The sequence below is a fragment of the Sinohyriopsis cumingii genome, chromosome 4 (assembly GCF_028554795.1).
Source record: "Sinohyriopsis cumingii isolate HCF-2022 chromosome 4, ASM2855479v2, whole genome shotgun sequence".
NCBI classification, from domain to species: Eukaryota; Metazoa; Mollusca; class Bivalvia; order Unionida; family Unionidae; genus Sinohyriopsis; species Sinohyriopsis cumingii.
The window spans coordinates 48,561,482-48,585,571 of record NC_142964.1 but is presented as its reverse complement, the minus strand read 5'-3'; the positions used below and the strand labels follow the sequence as shown (position 1 = coordinate 48,585,571).

Genomic DNA, 24,090 nt, shown 5'->3' with positions numbered 1-24,090 from the left:
TCATTACCTGTAATGACAATAAAGACAACACCCATGTCCAGAAATGAGACAAGTACATTTTTTACACCCTGACTAGCCCTAAAACTTTTAGCAACAGAAGGACAAGGCATAGATGCCATTTACTATGGAACCTTGTAATTCTGCTTAACAGTTTGCACATGGGTCATATTGACATATATAAGAAAGCAAATTTGTATTGTGTCTGCAACACAACACTTTGTGAATGGTCAAGGCACAATTTATTGTATTTTTTACAAACAGCAGATATAAAATTAATTTAAAAACAACAGCTGCCAATGTTATCAATTAAAAGTAGTAAAACAAAGATTGCAAACACGATCCATAGTCAGACTGCATCTGGTCAAAGAGAACAGTAAGATCTAGGCCAGGGTGGTCCAAACATCTTCAACACCATGGGCCACATGGACCAAAAATGTGGGTCATACATTATATGGATATAACACAGTCGTGGTGTGGCTCCTGAAATTTCATATCTTAATTCGCACATGAAAAAATAACATTAATATCATCTTGAGGACAAGTTCGCATAAGAAATTTAATATAATACGATCATGGCATAGCTTCTGAAATTTAACAATTTCACCAGGTTCTTGAAGTGTTATGCCAAAATAAACATTATCGGAAATTATATTTATTACAGACCCATGAGTAAAGCCAGTAAGTTGTTTTTGTGATTGTCTTCAATTAATTCTGTATACAATCATTGCTCAAATAATAGCCAACATGTGTCTCTTCTTTAACTGCATACACAACCAAGCAGCAGACAATGCGGTGGTTGATAAAAGATTCTCACAATTTAATAAACATCAAAAAACGAAAGCCACCAACATAATTGCTGGGCTTGGAAGTGTTATTAGATGCAATCAGTTGACCAGTAAATGATGTCCGCTTTATTATCTGGAAATTAAAAGGGTATGAAATTGTACATGCTTTCAGCCTAATTTTTTTTACAAAAGTGACTCGTGACAATTGCAGGCCTAATGCACTTAGTTCTTGGGCTTTACATATGTATGGTGTTTGTTTATGAACTCGTTATTCATTTCCTATTTTTTATAAAAATATTTTACCGTTATGGAAAAGCAAGTTCACAAATGCAAGTCATTCTCTGCACTTTGTGCAATGATTGGTATAGAAGTTTTCACATGTCTTTCGATATTACAAAACCTGAAGTAAAAGTTATATGCAGGCTGAAATCATGTGTTGATTGTTAATTATTCTTGCTGTAGTCATTCAAATGAATAGGTGTACAAGCGTTAATTTTTGGAAATTTACAATGGAAAAATGTACACGGAAATGCATATGAGAAAAGTTTAGCAGTATGAAATCTGTACAGACACTGTTCATAGACCTTGGAACGTAATGAACTGTACACATGCTTCGTCTTTCTTAACCTAATTTTGCTGTTAATTTTTCCCATTGAATTCATGCACATAATTATCTGTGACAAAATTACTGAATAGTTTAAATATTTTTTGCAATGGAATTACGTGTATTATGGATTAATTGCAGGCCCTGACAGTACGATATCAGACAGCAAGTAAACGGTGTTAATACTCTGTTCATGCTGTATATTAGATGTTGAATTCAGACACAATGATCTGGAACAAAATTATTCAATACTGTAAATCTGTATGCAATTTTTCAAGGAATTACATACATTATGGATAAACTGCATGCCATGACAGCACAAAAGTAAATGGTGTTGATACCCTATTCATCATATACATTAGACATGAATACACATGTATGTGCCAGTGAGTTGTTCTCTGAAAAAAAGTAAAATACTTTAAAACCCAGCATTAACGTCACCCAGATATTAACATGATCCAATTATTTTTTACTCCAATTATCGCGTTACAGCGGAGTTACACTATATAAATATATATATATATGTGTGTGTGTGTGTGTGTGTGTAAATATATTATAGTAATTATTCTTTGATTATAGAATTAATCTTTTGTATGAATGCAGACCACACAAAAAATGACCCACAGGCCAGCTGGACCACTCTAATCTAGGTCTATGAAATGTAGATTGGGACTAAATCTTACAACAGCATCCTTTATTGGCATACAGTGTCACAGAATATCTAAATATCCATCTTATTTTCCTCTTCATTAAATTTAATGATGTCAGACAAGTCAGGCCTGCTGACTCCATTCATTGAACCTTAGTCAGAAAAATGGAACTGTTATAATCCCCATGTTGGTTTTGGGGATGCAACCTAGAGATGATGCCCCTTCCTGCATGTCATAAGAGACCACTAGTGAAAGCATCCTTTTGACCTGATATGCATCCAATGTTGATGTTTACACAGAGAAGATCCTGGACTTTTTAAAAGAGTAAAAGAATTCATTCTGCAAACAAAAATCTGATTTGTATTTTAAGGATGTTACTTTTTTTGTCTTTATCTTCCATCTGCATGCCAATCTGGAGATACCTAAATTTACTTGGTGCTATACAGCCAAGATTCTGTTGATGTGCCAATAAATCTCACATACATAATTTGACACCCATGTTGTAATTCTGTTAAAAATAACTGAATTAATACAAATTCTTAGGAGGCAAAAATCTATATGATCTTTTACTTTATATTTATTTTCACGGCTGACTTCAGAGGTTTATGTGACAAAAATTAATGGTGTAATGTATTAATAATAGATGTAATTTTGTCTTAATTAAACAAAACACAGACGAATGGTCTTCTTCCTCATTTCAAATAACTGCCCTGTTTATGCTTTCTATGCAACAAGATTTCACATTATTATGTCCAGAGGGAAGGTCATTTGCTCAAGATAATTATTATAATATGTATTCATTTTAGTATTTAATGTATAAGGAGAGTGAACTGAACCAAAAACTTTTCAATTGATTTTCCTAGGTAAGTAGAGATTATTCAGCACAATTTTGGAACACAGAGAATGAGCCATTCTTTGCTGAAAATCACAATGCTAAATGTTACTAACTTCCACTGTATATAAAAATCTGTATAAAGATTAACCCATGATGAAAGATGTACATCAAGCATTGCTGCTGATTTCTCCAACATTATTAAATGACCTTTACATGACTGTCAGTTTGCCTGTTGTTGTGAGAAGTACTGGGGAATAAAAATAAGTGACCAAAAAGGAACTGATTTTATCTCATCTGATAACTAACATATGTGAAATCAAATTCATACACATATTGAAACTGTGGAGTAGAAAGGAAAAAGTTTAATATCCTGATGATATATGTTTTCTTATGCATCCAGCATTGATTGGCCCCTGCGTATCTCTCCCTGCACCAAAGGGGATTAGACCACAGTTCATAACTTACAAACTGCTCACTGCTCCACCTTTAAAGTGTGTGTGTGTGTGTGTATGCATGTTAAAATTTGAACACTGTTCCTTAGTGATCAAGACAAGGGGAGCACACAACTTGAATGGACTGATAAATAATAAATTTTCCAGTGTTGGAACATATTTGCACAAATACCTTTCACTCAAATAGACCTGTAATGGCTTCCCTCTCATACATAGTCATACTTCTGATGTTAAACTTACAAAATATCCTTTTAAGGTCAATTGCCACCACCGTTTTCAGCCGATGTACAAAGCATCACACTATTGGTTAGTTGGCATTACATACAAAGGGAGGCAAGTAATGAAATCCAATAGATGTCGCTAGGACAAAGCAGTGATATAGCTGTTCGATCTGCCAAGGTGTAGATAGGATTATCAGAACCTTGGCTAGTGAAGATGGGGGTATCTGAAATTGAGTTATAATAAAAAGCATGTTATAATGATGTTCTACAATGCCTCAACCCCTACGTAACTTATGACTGAGTACTATGTTCTTTCATGAGAATAACAACACTTCCTCACCAGTAAGACAGATTTCTGCTTTTGTCACTTGAGGCAATGTCTTTAATTTCTTTTTCAGAGCTTCAAAGGGTGGACTCAGAAGGGCTATGTTTTCTTCATGTAAGACCAGATCTAGAACAAAAAGAATTAAGTGAACAATAATACATGCAAATAATCAGGATAATAGTGAAGTAAGAAACAATGAAACTGTTTTTGATAACACTATGAATTATTTTTATTGTTCTTGTGCCATGGATTTTCATCAAAACATTAAGTCATGGACGAAGATGTGCATCAGATAATTGCATCCATGTTCATTGGGCCTTGAAATATGTGGCTTTTAACACACAAAAAATGGCACCCTATAAAAATAATAACAATAATTTCACACTATTTTGGTGAAGTATACTTACAAATTCTCAATATAACAAAATACAAACAGGGTTCCAAAAGCCCTGGAGACTGCTCCAGTGGCCTAAGTGGTTACAGTGTTAACCTCAGATGCTGGAGGTTGCGAGTTCGAACCCCAGCCAAGTCTTACCAAAGACTTATAAAAATTGTACTAGTGCTCAGAATTAAGAGGTTAGTGCTAGGACGGGTCAGCCTGGTGTCAGGATAATGTGACTGGGTGGGACATCATGCTGCATGTCTGCGGCATGATGCCCCAGTGCTAGACATCACTATAAACTGCCACATTGCAGCCATCATAGTGATTTGACTAAAGAAAATTAAAAATTACATTTAAGATCCAAATCAATCACACACACCCACACATACATTCTTCCCAAATGCTCAACCTTATGTAAGATCATTACGCAAACTGTTTAATCCTATACTACATATAGCAATTACGCAAACTGTTTAATCCTATATTACATATAGCAATTACGCAAACTGTTTATTCCTATATTACATATAGCAATTACGCAAACTGTTTATTCCTATATTACATATAGCAATTACGCAAACTGTTTAATCCTATATTACATATAGCAATTACGCAAACTGTTTATTCCTATATTACATATAGCAATTACGCAAACTGTTTAATCCTATATTACATATAGCAATTACGCAAACTGTTTATTCCTACATTACATATAGCAATTACGCAAACTGTTTAATCCTATATTACATATAGCAATTACGCAAACTGTTTATTCCTATATTACATATAGCAATTACGCAAACTGTTTATTCCTATATTACATATAGCAATTACGCAAACTGTTTATTCCTATATTACATATAGCAATTACGCAAACTGTTTATTCCTATATTACATATAGCAATTACGCAAACTGTTTAATCCTATATTACATATAGCAATTACGCAAACTGTTTATTCCTATATTACATATAGCAATTACGCAAACTGTTTAATCCTATATTACATATAGCAATTACGCAAACTGTTTATTCCTATATTACATATAGCAATTACGCAAACTGTTTAATCCTATATTACATATAGCAATTACGCAAACTGTTTAATCCTATATTACATATAGCAATTATGCAAACTGTTTATTCCTATATTACATATAGCAATTACGCAAACTGTTTAATCCTATATTACATATAGCAATTACGCAAACTGTTTATTCCTATATTACATATAGCATTTCTCTAAAGATAAAACCAGGAGGTCAGCCAAATAACATCTGTCAAAATGTTTGTGGTGAGCCAAGGTGAATATCTACCAAAATGTTTGTGGTGAGCCAAGGTGAATATCTACCAAAATGTTTGTGGTGAGCCAAGGTGAATATCTACCAAAATGTTTGTGGTGAGCCAAGGTGAATATCTACCAAAAATGTTTGTGGTGAGCCAAGGTGAATATCTACCAAAATTGTCTGAAAATGAGTGGGCTTATTATTAACCATTGGCTTGTCGCTGGATGAATAAAGGTGACCATGGATGAATAAAGGTGACCATGGATGAATAAAGGTGACCATGGATGAATAAAGGTTACCATGTTTACAAACAAACTGTGAAACCAGGTCTCATGGTACATGCCTACACAACTATGTATCAAATCGTTCATGAAATCACACACTTTTTGATCATATAGAGAGATGCTGTCAGGAATTTATCTATTGGTGCAAGCTCCCTCTTGACACTAAAAAAAGGGGGGGAGAGAGTAGAAAACTTAATGGAAGGGGAAGGACAAACGATCATAGTTCAACATTTACTTAACACTAAAACATCCTTCACTCTGCCTGCCATCTCCATTCTCTAAAAGCTCTGTTGAAATCAATATTATCAAAATATGTCTCCTCTGGTTGTATAAACATCGATACATTGATTGTTTCTGAGATAAATCTTCTTCTCCATAAATATTGCTCTGAGCTGAGAACTCTTTTCACAGTTAGCTGTCGAAAGGGGCATATATATAGCTATAGCCAGCATGAACAAGTTCCTCATCATTATTATTTCCACAGCTCATAGGGATTGTCTCTTGGATATCTCTGTTCCAAAAATGAATTTTTTACTAAAATCAGCTCTGCCAATGTTTCATTTTTGTGAATCAGCGCTTTACTGGCTAGTATGCCAGATTTATCTGTTCCATAATGCTGTATCAGAGGTTTTAGTTCATCAATGCCATAGTCTGCTTGTTCACTCTGAGATATTTTGATCAAATAAATATCTTTACATTTTAATTTCTTTAAGATTCTTGTTTATTCAACTTAGTTTAACCCTTCGAGTGCTAGATAGTTTTGTAGCACAATATCTCTCAGGGTTAAAATGTATGAGGAAAGAAATGAAAAATGCACTTTATTTTTAAATTGCCTGTATTTTAATTAGGCTTGATATTCTGCCTTTTCTACATTTAATTTCAAAACACTGCTGGATATGTGGTTGACTGGCATGCTGTCTGTTTTGGTTCATCCTGCATGTATATCAGATTGAAAATCAAGATCATCAATCGCTCACTGGTATTTCCAGTAAGACTTTTTCAGCACCAATATTTTGATATACTTCAAAACTTTAAAATCATTGTCATCACCGCTATCATCAGCCATTATGTGCCAAATGAATTCATCATCTGAAGATGAACCTTGTTGGGAGCAGCCATTCTGGGTGTTCTATGCAGCCTGTAGTCTAAACATGCATTTGGGGTTAAACCTATGACAAGAATACTTGTGCCTGGGCCCAATGTGCCAATCAATTTGAATTTTACAACTATTTATGTCAAACCAAATTAACCAGTTGTATAAACAGTTGCCCACCTGAACAAAGGCAAGTACTATAAGTACCTATACCAGAGGAACAACTTGCGTTTCTGAGCATTTTAGTTAAATAAATTGTATATATTGCACAAAATCCATTTCTATATGCACAACTTTAAAATAATTTGGGGATTTTTCATGCATTAGTGCCCTCTGACTGCATGAAGTCATTCAATGTTTGCATGATTTACACCCTCACATGCCCTGGTAGCATCTCTGCTAACAGACTCTGGAAACTAATGAACAAGATAATCTCAGATTATTTCTTGTACATGAAGTAAGAGTAATTGTACATTACACACTTAATATAATTTAAGTAAATATGATTTTGCATAAATTATGTTTAGTAATTCAACAACTGAGTTAATTTACACATATCTTTTATCACATTGTTAAGTAAATATGATTTTGCATTTTTTTTAATCCATTAAGAAATTGGAATATTTTATTGATTTTGATAAATGTATCCACATGAGACTATTTAATCCTGCCATTCAGGGTTAGATTCAAATGACAAATCACATGACCATGCTACATCACATGCAAAAGAGCTCACAGTTATGCAGAAACTAAGATTGAACAAGTGTACATCAAATAAATTTAACCTTACCTTTCTGTTCGGCAAGCTGGTATAACTCTTTGGCTGTGGCAGCCGATACTGTAACAGGGTATTCCACAAGAACGTTCTTCCCATTGTCAAGGGCTTTCCTATCAATGAAGTTCAGTGAGAATTCTTTGTTTATTTTCATGGGCAGATATTTAACAGAAACAAACTGCATTTTTTTAGTACAAGGGCGTGCTGATGGGGAGACAGAATTTTATTATCTTCACGTATATTATTGATAGAGTTTCTAAATTTCATAACTGAATTAGCCAAAAAATTGCAGAAACAATTATATTCTACAAATAATTTTTAAAAAAATAAAAAAATGTTTAGAAAAATGTTAGCAATTAATTATCATTATGTATTCAAATAATTCTACACAAAAGTTGTCAATCTCTACAGGGGTAATCACTCTCAGTATAAGCATGTCCTCATAGAATTAAATGAATTATGTCCCTTTACATAAGCTGACTCAAAACCAGAATGTCAATACAGCTCAGTATACAAATGTGTCTATTTGTTAGAAATACAAACTATTCTAAGTAAATGAGAACAAACAGCATGTCAATGACTTGAGAATGATATATTCCTCAGTATACAAATATGTCTATTTGTTAGAAATACAAACTATTCTAAGTAAATGAGAACAAACAGCATGTCAATGACTTGAGAATGATATATTCCTCAGTATACAAATGTGTCTATTTGTTAGAAATACAAACTATTCTAAGTAAATGAGAACAAACAGCATGTCAATGACTTGAGAATGATATATTCCTCAGTATACAAATGTGTCTATTTGTTAGAAATACAAACTATTCTAAGTAAATGAGAACAAACAGCATGTCAATGACTTGAGAATGATATATTCCTCAGTATACAAATGTGTCTATTTGTTAGAAATACAAACTATTCTAAGTAAATGAGAACAAACAGCATGTCAATGACTTGAGAATGATATATTCCTCAGTATACAAATATGTCTATTTGTTAGAAATACAAACTATTCTAAGTAAATGAGAACAAACAGCTGACTTGAGAATGATATATTCCTCAGTATACAAATATGTCTATTTGTTAGAAATACAAACTATTCTAAGTAAATGAGAACAAACAGCATGTCAATGACTTGAGAATGATATATTCCTCAGTATACAAATGTGTCTATTTGTTAGAAATACAAACTATTCTAAGTAAATGAGAACAAACAGCATGTCAATGACTTGAGAATGATATATTCCTCAGTATACAAATGTGTCTATTTGTTAGAAATACAAACTATTCTAAGTAAATGAGAACAAACAGCATGTCAATGACTTGAGAATGATATATTCCTCAGTATACAAATGTGTCTATTTGTTAGAAATACAAACTATTCTAAGTAAATGAGAACAAACAGCATGTCAATGACTTGAGAATGATATATTCCTCAGTATACAAATATGTCTATTTGTTAGAAATACAAACTATTCTAAGTAAATGAGAACAAACAGCTGACTTGAGAATGATATATTCCTCAGTATACAAATATGTCTATTTGTTAGAAATACAAACTATTCTAAGTAAATGAGAACAAACAGCATGTCAATGACTTGAGAATGATATATTCCTCAGTATACAAATGTGTCTATTTGTTAGAAATACAAACTATTCTAAGTAAATGAGAACAAACAGCATGTCAATGACTTGAGAATGATATATTCCTCAGTATACAAATGTGTCTATTTGTTAGAAATACAAACTATTCTAAGTAAATGAGAACAAACAGCATGTCAATGACTTGAGAATGATATATTCCTCAGTATACAAATGTGTCTATTTGTTAGAAATACAAACTATTCTAAGTAAATGAGAACAAACAGCATGTCAATGACTTGAGAATGATATATTCCTCAGTATACAAATGTGTCTATTTGTTAGAAATACAAACTATTCTAAGTAAATGAGAACAAACAGCATGTCAATGACTTGAGAATGATATATTCCTCAAAGTCAGAAATGAAGTATCAAAATGTACTTCAAGAACACTGTAAGTAATTCTGGGGCTTTGATTTGGAAATGGTAATACCTCAAAGACTTCCTTCCTGTGAATGAATTACATCCCCTAAACCAGCTACACATGTACTTGGGTTAGTGGCCACCCATCCAATGTCATAAGTGTACTCAATGTTTAAAGTAAAAGCATTTTGAAGCTGTATGTTAGCCTACTTGATGCTGGAAACTGTTGCCACGTAAATATTCCAGACTCGACTGAATTACACAGGTCCATCTAACTAAAGCCATGGACTAACACAATCTATCTTGGGGTTTGCACCGAGACAAGGAAATCACAGTCAATGGGTTACATTATTTGTCTCCCCCACGAGGCTAGAAATATCAATATAATTTTTCTCACCCATTATTTTTAAAAAGTTAAAATAACCCTGCCTTTTTGCAATATAGGTAACAGATTCGACACATATAGTATTAATGAGGCACTATTACATTAAGCATGTCTTATACTATTTCAGGACAATAATTATCTAAGTATGATCTAGATATATATACTATTTCAGGACAATAATTATCTAAGTGCAATCTAGATATATATACTATTTCAGGACAATAATTATCTAAGTACAATCTAGATAAATATACTATTTCAGGACAATAATTATCTAAATAGAATCTAGATATATATGCTGCTCTTAGAAAAGACAAAAAAATAAAGAAAAAGTTATAATTGTTACGTGTCGGAAGTATTGCACAGTGAGTGGCTTGGAGCAATGTGCTTATAGCTGATATAAGTACCCCCCATTAATATGAATGTCATGTGAATGAGCGCAATGAGGTGACCTGTTGACCCTTAGTACACAAGTTCTAGAAAATATAAACATACTGGTACCAAGATTTGACATTTATTTTATTATCACATTTAAATGATGGATGTCATATGAAAATAACAATAAATAATTTATATCTTTTATATGGTTAGATTTTAACTTCCATCAGTTCTAATTTGGAAAATGTTCTATAGTAGGCAATGGCATGATAATGTGCAGTACAATATGCCTACAGGGTACAGTTCTAACAAAGTGTATAGTGACTGTGGGGATTTCTAATTCATGATTTTCTTGGAAATTTATAAGGCAAGTGTTGCTACCGCTAGTGCAATCATATACTACATGGAAATCTTCCTATGGCAGGGGTGCACAACCTTTTTTAGCCAAGGGTCAGATTGCATTTTCTAAGACCACTCGAGGGCCACAAACACTAATTTCTTTAATAGAATTACTATTCATGGGCAAGATTTCTGTGTTGTTTTAATTTGCCCTTCAGGCCAGACAGAACAAATCTGCAGGCTGGATATGGCCTGTGGGCTGGGGTGGGTGGGGGGCGGGTGCACCCCTGTCCAATGGAATAGTGTGTGGACTGATGAATGAACCACTCTGATTGGTAAGTGCATGAGCTTTCATATGCAATCAAGTTATTACATTTCATTAAACTGTGGCAGATTGTGGGTGTTTGGCAGAGTTGGCAAAAACCAGTTTGACGAAACATATTTATGGATTTGCAATAGCTCTTGTGAGAGTTTTCTGACCAGTGATATGTACTGCCTGTGCATCTGGAGCTCTACCAAATAATGTTGGTCTGTGTGTGTGTGTGTCTGTGTGTGTGTGTGTCTGTGTGTGTGTGTGTATGTGCATACAGTGTGTGAGTATGTGTAAAAATGTTTTGTACTGTGTGTTATCAAAGTTGGTCTATGAGTGAATTTCATTTTAGTCTATATCTGTTGTTGTTGTTGGATTTTATAACAGCTCTTTAGGCACAGCAGAAGACAACAAGGATTTCATCTTTTTAAAAGTAGTTCCTAGTGCATGGACACCATGAATGAGACAACCAGACTGAGAAGAAAAGTAAGGCTGGTAAAACAGCTAGATCTCTCTGTTGCATGGGTGAGAAAATTAGGTCTGATCTCTCTGACAGGGGTCTCATGGACAAGCGACATAAAATGAGAAGACCTGCATTCGCATTGAAAAGACCCAACAAAATTCTCAGACTAAAATATGGCTCTTTGAGTTCAACTTAATGGAAGATACATTAAAACCTGTCTTGAAAGACCACTGTTATGTGAGACCACCTGTCTTGAGAGACTGGGTTCTCCATGTACAGATTTATTGATTATATAGTGTCAATACCTGCTATGAGAGACCATCTGTCTTGAGAGACCACACTATTTTGGCAGAAGGGGTGGTCTTTCGAGTCAGGTTCTACTGCCACCAAGATGATCTTCAGAGCAAGTTCTTAAAACTCAATTCTAGGAGGTCTGGAACTTGAATAAGATTGGATTTGTTGATGAGGGATCCAAAGTTACCCAAGGGTGAAAGAGTGGATCATGTGTTTTAGTATATAACACTGCTCACATTGTGCTTTCACAGAATGTCTTCCAAGTAGTTCCATGTCACTGACATGTGTTTCTCCATTAGTTCCAATAAGCCCAGTGATAGAGATTTAGACAGAAAAGGAGTGTCCTGGATATGTAAATAGTGTCACTGACAAGGAATCTCAGGAATTTCCAGGAACATAAAGTTACATAACGTGGAGGTCTGGGCTGATTGCAATATCTCCACTGCAAATGACATCAGGATCCATCTCTGTACCTCCACTGGGTACCAAAGGTTTTATCTGTTGAGAGAGATTAGATTTTTTGCCAGTTTGACCTTGCCACTGACCTCAGTCTGCAGTAAAATCTGGGTGACTCTGTGTTTTGAAAGATCTCTATTGCTCTTTTCATGAGAAGTATGATTATTTCTATTACAAAACAGTGATTTTGTATAGGTGTCTGGGTATGTCTGTAGCAAAGCAGGTCACTGCCAGCTGAGGAAGGTCAATGAGCATGACCTAAGGCCCCAAAGAGACAATTTGCAAGACCTATGGAATGATGGGCCCAAGTCGCTTCCATTCCAAAATAAAATGTAGAAGTGTACCATCTACTAAAATTTATGGATTGCCAGATATGGCAATACTCCTACCTAACTTTTCCTGTGATCAGAAAGTTCACAGACTTTGACAACATTTGTAAACAAAATGCTGTGCCAGTTTATGGTAGATTTTGGATTCATTTTGTTGGTTTTTTTTACACCAATAAAACAATGCTTCAACTGGAACAAAAGGATATTTGTGGCCGAACCAAGTCTGAAATGGTATGTCCATGTACCAGACACTAAGAAGTCTAGGACTTGGTATGCCAATAAAATAGGTAACCATATTAGTCCTAGTGGTGGAGAGTTACGGTCAAGACTGTTCCAGGCCTGGATTGGTCAAGGTATGGGGTCAGCTGAGGTCAGATACCAGCTATCAAGGTAATGATCATATCCAGTACAGGGGGTCTATATTTGGTGATGAGGTGTCCAAGGACTGGTCTATTTGGACTGTCACAATGTGCTGACTTTCGCATAGTTTGTTTCCCTGTGGGTGACAGCACAGTGTGAAACATCCCAGACAGCATATACAACCTTATATTCTTCTGGTTAGGGTTATGGTGACTTCTCTGCCTTGAGTGACCAAGTCTGGAGAAAGTTGGTGATTGTGGTAGCATTGGTGGCAATGCTGATGATGTCTGCATCCTCATGGAAGCATTTCTTGTTTCTCTTGCAAGACCATGTTAAATATTTACCTGTCACTGTCACCTATATGTCTTCCAACTTGTGCAAAAACAATAACACATCTGCTTCAAACAAACTTCCATACAGCTAATACAGTTGGGGCTGATTATCTAAGGCCAGCTCTAAATTCTGACAGAGCCCACATAAAATCCTACCAATTGCTGATACTTGAATCAGAGAGGTTTTTAGTTTTGTTGTTGGTTTTAATGTCACTTTTAACACATTACTGGTGATATCATGCCAAGGGAACAATAGCTAAGTGCCTTTCCCAAGAGCACAATGTATTCAACCAGTCACCCTCAGATTCTGAATCAGACACTCTATCAACTTATCTACTGTGACTTCCTCCCTATTACAGAGAGCAAAACAATGTCATTTAAAAGTGAATAGGTGAAACCAGTCCAGCATCTTTCAAGGCTTACAGTTAAGTGAAAGTTATGTATTAAGATAAATGAAAAAGACAATTACAATGCAAAATGCAAATAATCATTTACCAGGAAGTAGATACAATTAACAAAGTAAATACATATGAATTCTAAGTACTGCTGATCATAACAGACAAGCTCATCATACAATGTAAACAAACTAGGAAGAAATGTTATCTGTAAGAAAATTGATGGACTGTATTGCATGTGATGAAAAGAACCAGAAAAGGCAACAATGAAATGTATTTGAGAGACTTCTAGTGAGTGTGTGCTGGCCTGACATGAGGGGAAGGCACAAAATACAAGGTATTTGAGAGACTTCTTGTGATTGTGCTGACTGAAGGGCATTTGTGAGGCCTCATAGCATGTGCTGACTGGAAAGTATATGCACGGCATCTTGTGACCGTGTGCTCACTAAGGTATTTGTGATGCCTATTGTATATGCTGACTGTAAGGTATTTGTGAGGTCTCTTGTGAGTGTGCTAAGGTATTTGTGAGGCCTCTTTTGAGTATTGTTGACTAAGGTATTTGTGAGCCTTTTGTATGTGCTGACTGGAAAGTATTTGTGAGGCCTCTTGTAAGTTTCTGCTGACTAAGGTATTTGTGAGCCTTTTGTATGTGCTGACTGGAAAGTATTTGTGAGGCCTCTTGTAAGTTTCTGCTGACTAAGGTATTTGTGAGCCTTTTGTATGTGCTGACTGGAAGGTATTTGTGAGGCCTCTTGTAAGTTTCTGCTGACTAAGGTATTTGTGAGGTCTCTTGTGAGTGTGTGCTGACCTGGCATGAGTAGAAGCAGTAGCTTATGACTAAGGATCTGGTACCAATTGGCCTATCCAGGGGAAGATCACTTTTATCTGACTTCCAAATTGGCAAGTAGAAAATCTTTTTGGCACCTTTGCTAAAACAAACAAAAGACATAGCTGATGTCGTTTAAGCTTGGAAGGGATGTTCATTTAACATGTTAAGATCAAATAAACAAGAATAAAGAATACCTGATTAGTGGTTGATGTGCTCCAGGCTCTGTGCAAATAATGAGAGCATGTACATCAGGCCTGGTCAAAGCTTCTTCCTCTGTCAACTGATCAACACCCTCTATCTCAAGCTTTCTCCTGAACATTGAACAAGTTACAGCTAAATATAATAGCACAGTGTGTATTTGATAATAGCTATAATGGGTTCTTGAAATATAATAGCACAGTGTATATTTGATAATAGCTATAATGGGTTATTTAAATATAATAGCACAGTGTATATTTGATAATAGCTATAATGGGTTATTTAAATATAATAGCACAGTGTATATTTGATAATAGCTATAATGGTTTCTTGAAATATAATAGCACAGTGTATATTTGATAATAGCTATAATGTGTTATTTAAATATAATAGCACAGTGTATATTTGATAATAGCTATAATGGGTTATTTAAATATAATAGCACAGTGTATATTTGATAATAGCTATAATGGGTTCTTGAAATATAATAGCACAGTGTATATTTGATAATAGCTATAATGGGTTCTTGAAATATAATAGCACAGTGTATATTTGATAATAGCTATAATGGGTTATTTAAATTGATATACTCCAACATCACAGTATTCCACAGCAATTTTAGCACATTCAGACATGCAAACATTTCAAAATTTGCAAAACTGTCAATACAAATTTGCAACATGGTTGCCAATAGAGTGAATACAATTATCGAACATATAGCTGTCTAAATCAATTTTTAAAAAGTTTAATAAAAATTTGGTAATTATTAGCAAGCCACAATTTACTATTTATCAGAACTGGCCCTTATGAAAAAGCTGAAGATGCAAAACATCAAAATTTATATCCAATGGCTGAAATACTCATGCAAGAACATGTAGTTCAATTATTCTGACTGCATTTCATTTGTTAAGTCAAATTTACAAATATCTAACAGGGCAAGCAGACAGAATAATTCAACAATCCCAAAGCATACTTTCACTAACATGTTAGGCAGAAGAAAACTACTAATGTCAAGCTCTGTCAACATTGATGGAAGTTCTGATTGGTTGATTGATTGATTGGATTGATTGATTGATTGATTGATTTGTCTGCAACACATCAGTGTACATTTTAGACAATGGCCAATATTTCTCATGGTTAATAAGTTATGGTTGGTTGAAGGGTCCTTTGCTTTGATCATGTGACTCGAGTCAATCATCCATGGATTTGTAATCTGACTTTCACATACAAGTAGGAAAAGTCACCTATTTATAATATGTAATATTATTTCAAATTATGCATTATAGTGGATTTATCATTTAATGTGATGTTAGAAAAAACAAACAAAATGGATGACAATATTTGTGAAGTCAAGGAATATGAGAAAAGAACCAAAACTTTCAAATTAGTGAATGAGCTGATATCAGATCTGACTGGTTGTTGGGTTGCATGGAACAGCAGTGAGTAGGATTGCTTGTATTTTATTGCACGTGCAAGCTGTCAAATACAAAATTTGAACCAAAAATATTCTACACATACTGCTAAATGGACTGTAACTAAAGAACTGTGAGAAATACCAGCATCTTAAATGTACACTAACATGCTGCCAACAGGTTTTTCTGCAGAACTCAATAATTAATTATTAGGTGAGTTCCGACCCAAATCTTCCATCTGAATCAGTACAGGGTTTTGGTATAATATCATGGATTACCTGGAGACAAAACCTATCAGCTTCCAACGCTGATCTGGGTTAAACTCAGGGTCTTTTAAATCCCGGATTCTGATTCTCCCTGCCATGCCAACCCCAACAACAACCACACCCATAATACCTGCATCTTCCATCTCCAAAACAAATGGCTACGGCTATCAGCTGTACCTAGAAAAACATAATTAGTCAGCAAATTATTCACTAAATGACATTTGAAACTGGATTGATCTTTTTTAATGAACAGTGAAATGATGAGCAGATTCTTTTAGGCCAAAAATCAGTCTCCACTGCAATTCAAGATATCTTCACATTTACAGATTTCCAAATTTTACTCATTCACAACTGGCATTTGTTCTTAATTTGTTCAATTTCTTATCAAAATAACAGACCCAAGTCCAATTCCTAATCCACTAAGGACATTGCTGGGTTTTCTGCTCTGACCAAGATCCACCTCAAACAGGACTGTAGGGATACATCCAACATTTATACGGTTGCAACTACATAACACTCCTTGCAGCATTACAAAGGAAATATATCACTGAAATCTGTTTGTGAAAAGCCATGAAAACTGTTTAATCATGTAATATTTAATTATATGAATTAAAGTAAAAATCCATTCAGGCAATAGAGCTTTTAATAATAGAAATCCAAACAACAATCTATTCTTAGCATCATATAACAAGTAAAATTCCTATATATCAACTACATCATCTTAGAACAGTTTTACAGCCATATGCCAATGGTAGATATCACCATGGTAAACTTATATAACCAGTCTGAATTTACCAGGGAAAAATGGCAGCATTCAGAGGGTTAAATTGGAAAGTATGGCCACAACCTATCAGATATTCAGGCTCTCACATTAGAGTTGTTATTATGCTTGTATAAGAATCACTTGGTGTTGCAAATGATTACCAGTATGCTAATCTTTTACATCACATAGACAGTAATTTCCATGAATGTGTCAAACCATCAATTAGATCACACAAGGGCTTATTTGCAATCAATTTCTTCAAATTTCTGCTCAAATTGAGATTTTAGGTTTTCATACAACTAAAAGTTGTTGTTGCTGTTGTTGGTGTTGTGGGGTTTAACGCCAATTTTCAGTACACGATAGGCTATACATGGCGGCCAGTATTAATGGTGGAGGAAGAACTTGGGAAAACCCCAAAAAGAACCACCGACCCACGAGAAGCTACTGGCATGCTTTCTCACTACCCACACTGGCTGAATCTGAGACTCGAACCGGCGCAGACAGAAGTGAGATGGCAGTGATCCGTAATGGAGAGCACTTTAGACCACTTGGCCACTCGGGGCTCCACAATTAAAAGTATTGAGACTTTCATCAGTGGTACTGAGTATGGCAGTGATTAAAAATAACTCATTATTTAAATAAATGTACACCATGGAATAATTTTAGTACAAAACAAGAACATCCTGGATGGTACATTATATGTCTATTCCATGTTTAAAAGTCCTGCAACAATGTTGACATAGTTGACTCTGGAGAGTATTGATAATGACCTTGACATCTGGTCAATGTTTGCAGCCTTTAACCTAAAACCTTTTTGCAGAAATCATAACTTTCTTTTTAATTAGACTGACCAAAACTATAACCTTTGACCTTTAGACTCAATATTCTATAGGTTTGTTTATTAACCCCAAAACCACTAAAATGGTTAGAGGATAGTGTTAGGACTGGTCGGCCTTGTGTCAGCCTATGACTGGGTGGGACATCATGCTATATGTCTGCAGCATGATGCCCCGGTGCTAGACATCACTATAATCTGCCATACTGCTGACATCTTATGTGTGTGTGTGTGTGAGATTTGGATTTTTAATGTAGCTTTAACAATTTTTCAGTCATATTGCTATGATGTCTGCAGTGTGACAGTTTATAGTGATGTCTAGCATTGGGACAGACATGTAGCATGTTGTCCCACTCAGTCACATTATCCTTACACCAGGCTGATAAGTCCTAACACTAACCTCTTAATGTTGAGCACCAAGTGAGGCAGCTGTTAATACAAATTTTGTAAATCTTTATTATGATTCGGCCGGGAATTGAACCCACAACCTACAGCATCTGAGGTGGACGCTCTAAGTACTAGGCCACCAGAGCGGTCACAGACATCTTAGCAATATGACTGAAAAATTGTTAAAGCCATGTTTAAAAAAATCCAGATCCCAAGTGTAAGCTATACACAATGTTTGGTCAAGGAACTTAAACAAGAGCAAACTTTATTCTGCAAAACCCAATTTTCATTGAGCTACAATACCTGACCTTTGACCCCAAAATCATAGACCTTTTCCTTACTTTAAGTGCTAGGTCTCCAGTCCCTTTATTTGAAAATCTGTGATGTACATCTAGAGTTATTATGCAAAAATCATGTTTTTTTTCATTCACAATGATATTTACTTTTGACCCTTTAACCACAAAATCAGAAGACTTCTTTCTTACCCCAAGCACATTAGTTATCGACATATTTAGGTCCAGGTTGTGATGGAGGACATATTTAGGTCCAGGTTGTGATGGAGGACATATCTAGGTCCAGGTTGTGATGGAGGACATATTTACATCCAGGTTGTGATGGAGGACATATTTATGTCCAGTTTGTGATGGAAGACTAATGTTATTGCATTAAAAACAATTTTCTTTTTACCATACATGTGAATAAACCAGGACATGAATTTGGTAGATTTCTAAATTTTTATCGGTAGATTGGCTTCCAAATCAGAAGGATTTTTTAATCACATAATCTGTTTTAAAGGAACAGAAAACAAAAGAAGAGCATCTTTGGCCATAGTATCATTCTCTTCATATTATAATAAAACAGATAATTTTGAGTTTGGTTCAGAATTGTGGGGTTTGATTACATTTTCAGCACATGATAGGCTATACATGGCAGCCCGTATTTTTAGGGGGAGAAAGAACCCAGGAAGATGCTGGGAAGAACCAACAACCCATAAGAACTCCCAGTCAATCTCAAATACCCATGCTGGTCATGCCGAGATACGATCTCACATGGGTAGAAGTGAGATGTGTGAGTGAGCTATAAAGGAGTGCCCTAGACCACTATATAATATTATTGTTATTTAAAATCCACAATCATGTTTATTCCTTTACAAGTTCATTGCCTGGTGAACACTGAAAACATTCACTGTAATTATAAAGTTTCACACTTATGAGGCTCTCAGTAGTATTTTTGTCCATATTTCACCTGAAATCACCAAGTATAATTTTATGAATGGAAAGTATCCTCACTGTTATCAGTACTGGAACATGGCAATGACATAACTTTTGATCTGGTTTCAAATAAGGCCTTCAAAGTGGGTGTGTTTGTTACAGAAGACCTATCTACTATATGCAGTGGATTCTACATATCTTCCCTCTTAAAATCAAAGTTTGCGTTAAACACGCGATGCAAACCTTTGCTTCTCACTGGACCCCACTTAAAGTTGGATTTACAACCATCATATCACTTCAAATATTTCCAAGCCTGTGTCTTTTTGGCAACAAAAAGAAGTGTACACATCAGTGTTTTGACAAAAACTGACAAAAATTATATGAGCTAATATAAATATTCGTGTTAAAACATTTTAATACCAATAGAACAAGACAATAAATCAAAATACTTATGCAAGTGTTTCTACCAACATCATTTTTGTGTGAGTTTCTCCAGCTTATTTCACCTCTGCCAAGGGTTTGCCAATTTTAATGACTCATGGACAACCTTTGATCCTTTTAGTACTTTGACCATAATAAGATGCATTCCACCTTACAAGCTGAGCATGACTTATTAATACTGAGGATATCTTCAAATATTTTAAACACAAATATGTCCAGAAGAATTCAAGATTATGCCTGAAATTTAATAATTGATGCCAGCCGATTCTTCAGTGACAGATTCACTGCAGCAAATCAAACAACAAGATATTCAAAACTCTCAATTTCATACAGACATTTTGGACAGTTTTATAAACCTCAAGTATGAGCTGTTTTAACAAAACTCAGCCTGAATGCACTCTCAAACTCAAGTTTGTTTCTAATGTACAAAATTTGTTTTTTTTTCTCAACTTTTATCAGACAAATGATATAAATTTCAATCTTTCAAACTTTTCTAGATTAATAAGTCCTTTCATGATTAGGTACCCAAAAACAAGTTGAGTGTTCAATAAAGCTGAGAAGTTTTGTGAAACTGGGACCTTGCATTACATTCTCAAATATAAATACATCTGAACAAGAAACTCAAGCTTAAGTTCATAACCCCAAAATCAGATATGATATTTAGAGTGCACTAGCATCATGCAAATCAGGCAGTCATTAAGAAGGACCCAAGTTAAAAGAAAATGAAGCTTTGTGAATCTAATTTATTCTATTAAAATTATATACTGACAAATTTTGATCCCAAGCTTGAGACATAACGTGAATTAAACTTTTTTCAAGAATATGGTGCCAGTTCATAAAAGGTTAAGTCTCTCTTGAATCTGGTAATATGTGTCTTTGTTTCTTCAAATAATTGGTTAGCATGCAAAGGACTGGTGTGCATCCTAACTGAGGGGTGTCTTAAGCTCTCAGTTGTCATACCTATGGGAAACAAGGCCCAAACAATATTGTTCTCCTCAGCAACACTCTGAATACTTCATATAAGGCAGAACAATTATATAACACAAGTATTGAAAGAGAGATTGAAACTGAGACAAAGAAAATAGATGAAGCATTGTCATTTTCAAAAAATATCAGAGATTCATACATCATAAATGAATGCATGTCAGTCAACTTTTAGAGAATATTTTATTTTTTCCTTAAGCTCAATTCAACCATAATGTGAAGCAAACAGCAAAGTCTGTATATTAAATTTATAATTTGTGGGATTGGTATGTTGCTGGTTCAAAGCAGGTTTGGAGGTTGATAAATCGGACAGAAATGATATTTCTATAAGTATGACTTCACGTTTATTTTATACATGCAATCATTATAAATGTGCAAAGTGTATTTAAAACAAAAAAAAAAAAGAGAAGGAAGTGTCAGACCCCAACTTCTCATCACTCCAAGAACTGTATAATGCCAAATTACACGCTGATTTGGTCAAAAGAGTATGCTACACCGATTTGAACTATGTCGGAATATTATATAATAATGAAAAGCAATGGAAAACACAAGACCAAAAAAGTATATATCTGCTCTTTTTTGTCACATTACTACAAGAAATGACAGAAAAGATGGTAGAGGTCTATTTGTAAAGGTCTATCTAAAACACAAAACTGTTTTATTTAGTTATTCCAGTTTTTATTAACATGAGAGAATGCAAAACTTTGATTTTCTTATCGTAAATTCACATAATAGTTTTTGGGGTAAAGATTTACTTATGGCCATCCCACCATGTAAATTCGAACTATAATATTAGTACTACCTGCACCCGACCTACGAACAAATTCACTATGACATTTTAAAAAAAAAAAACAACACCAATTTCAACATTCACATTTCAGACAGTGTATTTTACAATAATTACCTGTACGATAAGCAAGTGCTACATTAAGTACCTAATATCAGTCTATGTGTGTTTCAAATTTTCTAAACTTCACGTGTTTCCTGTTTACAAATCATGTCAAGGGATCTTACTTTGATAGATGAAAGTCGTAAAGGGCTATAACTCTTAATCGCTTTCTCTCTCGCTCTCTCTTAGTAAAATAATAGAATAAAATAGAGACAAACAGTCATACATATAATTATATTGTTAATAATAGAATAAAATAGAGACAAACAATCATACATATAATTATATTGTTATAAAGGTTATAAAATATATCAATTTAAAAAAAACAATTATACAATTTTATATAGTGCATTGGCATTAGGGTCATTAGTATACAAAGTATCCAACTTATGAATCCAGTAAGTTTCTTTTATGAGTCTATTCATGTCACCATGCACAATATCTATTGACATGAAAGAAAAATCTAGTAGAGAGTGATTATTGGTGTTAAAGTGTGTTGAAATAAATCACTTTATATACAACGTTTACATTTCATAAAAGAATGTCCTTTTCTTGCACTCTACATTAAATGTTCATTTTTAAGAAAAAGCTAAAAGAAAACAAGAAACAAACAAACAAAAAAGACAAAGTTCATGTTTCTCTCTTTATCCGTCAAGCAAGTTGTTTAAAATCTGAATAGCTACCACCTGTGTTCCAACGTAGATGTACATCTTTTCAGTGTTTGTTTAACCAACAAGCTACACACATCATCTTAAGCATCCAAAGTCACCAACGTTTTACGAATCTTTTCTTCATGAAATAGAGAGTGAGATGTATCGAGATGAAATCGCAAAGCTTTGAACAGAATGAATGTTTCCTGCACATTTAAAGAAACTAACATAATGTCTTTGTAGGTACTGTTCGTAAATAGTCCACAAGGAATCTGCTGGAAAACGAAATGCTAGAAACGTAACACACACCACGTGGTGTCCAAAATTCAAACAGTTCTTGTAAAAGTCTGAATATGGTCATTGATTTCCTTCCACGGAATCTGTTGTATTACTTCTGATAAAGGCCGTCGCATGGTAGCCTGTTTGTTTACCCTCTTTTTTTGGAAGTAATAGGTGTACTAAAACTGATCGTACACACCACACTTCGCACTAATTTTCCTCTACAGACAAAATTTGATAGCTTAAAAGATTTTGGTAATCATCGAACTCTTCCTCGGGAACTCGTTTTCGTGTGGCCACCTTGTAACAAGTAGGATGAGTAGCCACCAAAGTCGTCTGGTCCTCGTCCAGTTGAACAATGTTTGACCATTGAAAAGCTTTCAATGAATCAGTCCTCTTATAGCATTCAGGTACCAGTGGTTCCAATATTGGTGACGAAACAGATGCAATTGTTCGTTGCGTTGAACTTGTATCTTGACCAAATCTCGGTAAATGCGTTCTCTCAACTCCACAGGCAAACCACGAATGTTCCCTTGTAAAGTATCCTTGACAGTGTCACCCAGTGTTAATATCCACGCTGAGGTTCATTTCTGAATGTCCCTCAGTTTTATTAAAGTTTCCTTTTCTTTACTGGATGAATTGGACAAACACAAGGGCATAGTTTCTTCTGAGGCACTTTTACCCTAAAGTCTATCCTTACACAAACAGTATTTGTTGATACATCGAACATATGTTCACAAAAGGCTTCTCGTAAAGGTGTGATGTCCGCTGGCTGATCCCACACATACCGTGGTAAATTTAAACACTCTTTGTAATTCTGTTCCAGTTCTTTGCCGTCTGGAATTTCAGAATTTATTTGAATCTTGAAATACGTACATCGATATCCATTAGATAGTTGTTGAAGGTCTGACAATTTGAACACTCAAATGAATCAAGTCCCTTATGGCATTCAGATACCATGGATAACTTAAAAGTTGACAATTGTTAGGATGCAAATGTTTCTTGCGTTTCACTTGTATCTTAACCAACTGTCGGTAAATGCGTTCTCTAAATTTACACGGACAAACCACGAATGTTCTCTTGCAAAGTATCCATCCAGAGATTACTGAGGTCGTCCCAATAAAGGTAGTTACTAACAATTCGGAGACCATCGATGTATGTTCCAGGTAAGCCGAATCTTTCTGCTCCCCCTCGTGAATTCACACCC

General features: G+C 34.7%; 1 protein-coding gene across 2 annotated transcripts in view; it reads right to left on the bottom strand.

The window, feature by feature from the left end:
- The window catches only part of LOC149801127 (biliverdin reductase A-like), a 36,466-nt gene extending 14,385 nt beyond the window's left edge, over positions 1–22,081 (bottom strand). The window contains exons 1-5 of one of the 2 annotated variants that reach the window (XM_089955152.1): positions 21,970–22,081; positions 16,457–16,621; positions 14,763–14,879; positions 7,707–7,804; positions 3,888–3,998 (exon numbers count right to left, since the gene is read on the bottom strand). In XM_089955152.1, the coding sequence (XP_089811278.1) occupies positions 3,888–3,998; positions 7,707–7,804; positions 14,763–14,879; positions 16,457–16,587 (457 nt within the window). In that variant the 5' untranslated portion in view covers positions 16,588–16,621; positions 21,970–22,081. The remainder of the gene's footprint in view (positions 1–3,887; positions 3,999–7,706; positions 7,805–14,762; positions 14,880–16,456; positions 16,622–21,969) is intronic. The other variant, XM_089955153.1, reaches the window with a different exon arrangement.
- Positions 22,082–24,090: the final 2,009 nt, after the last annotated feature.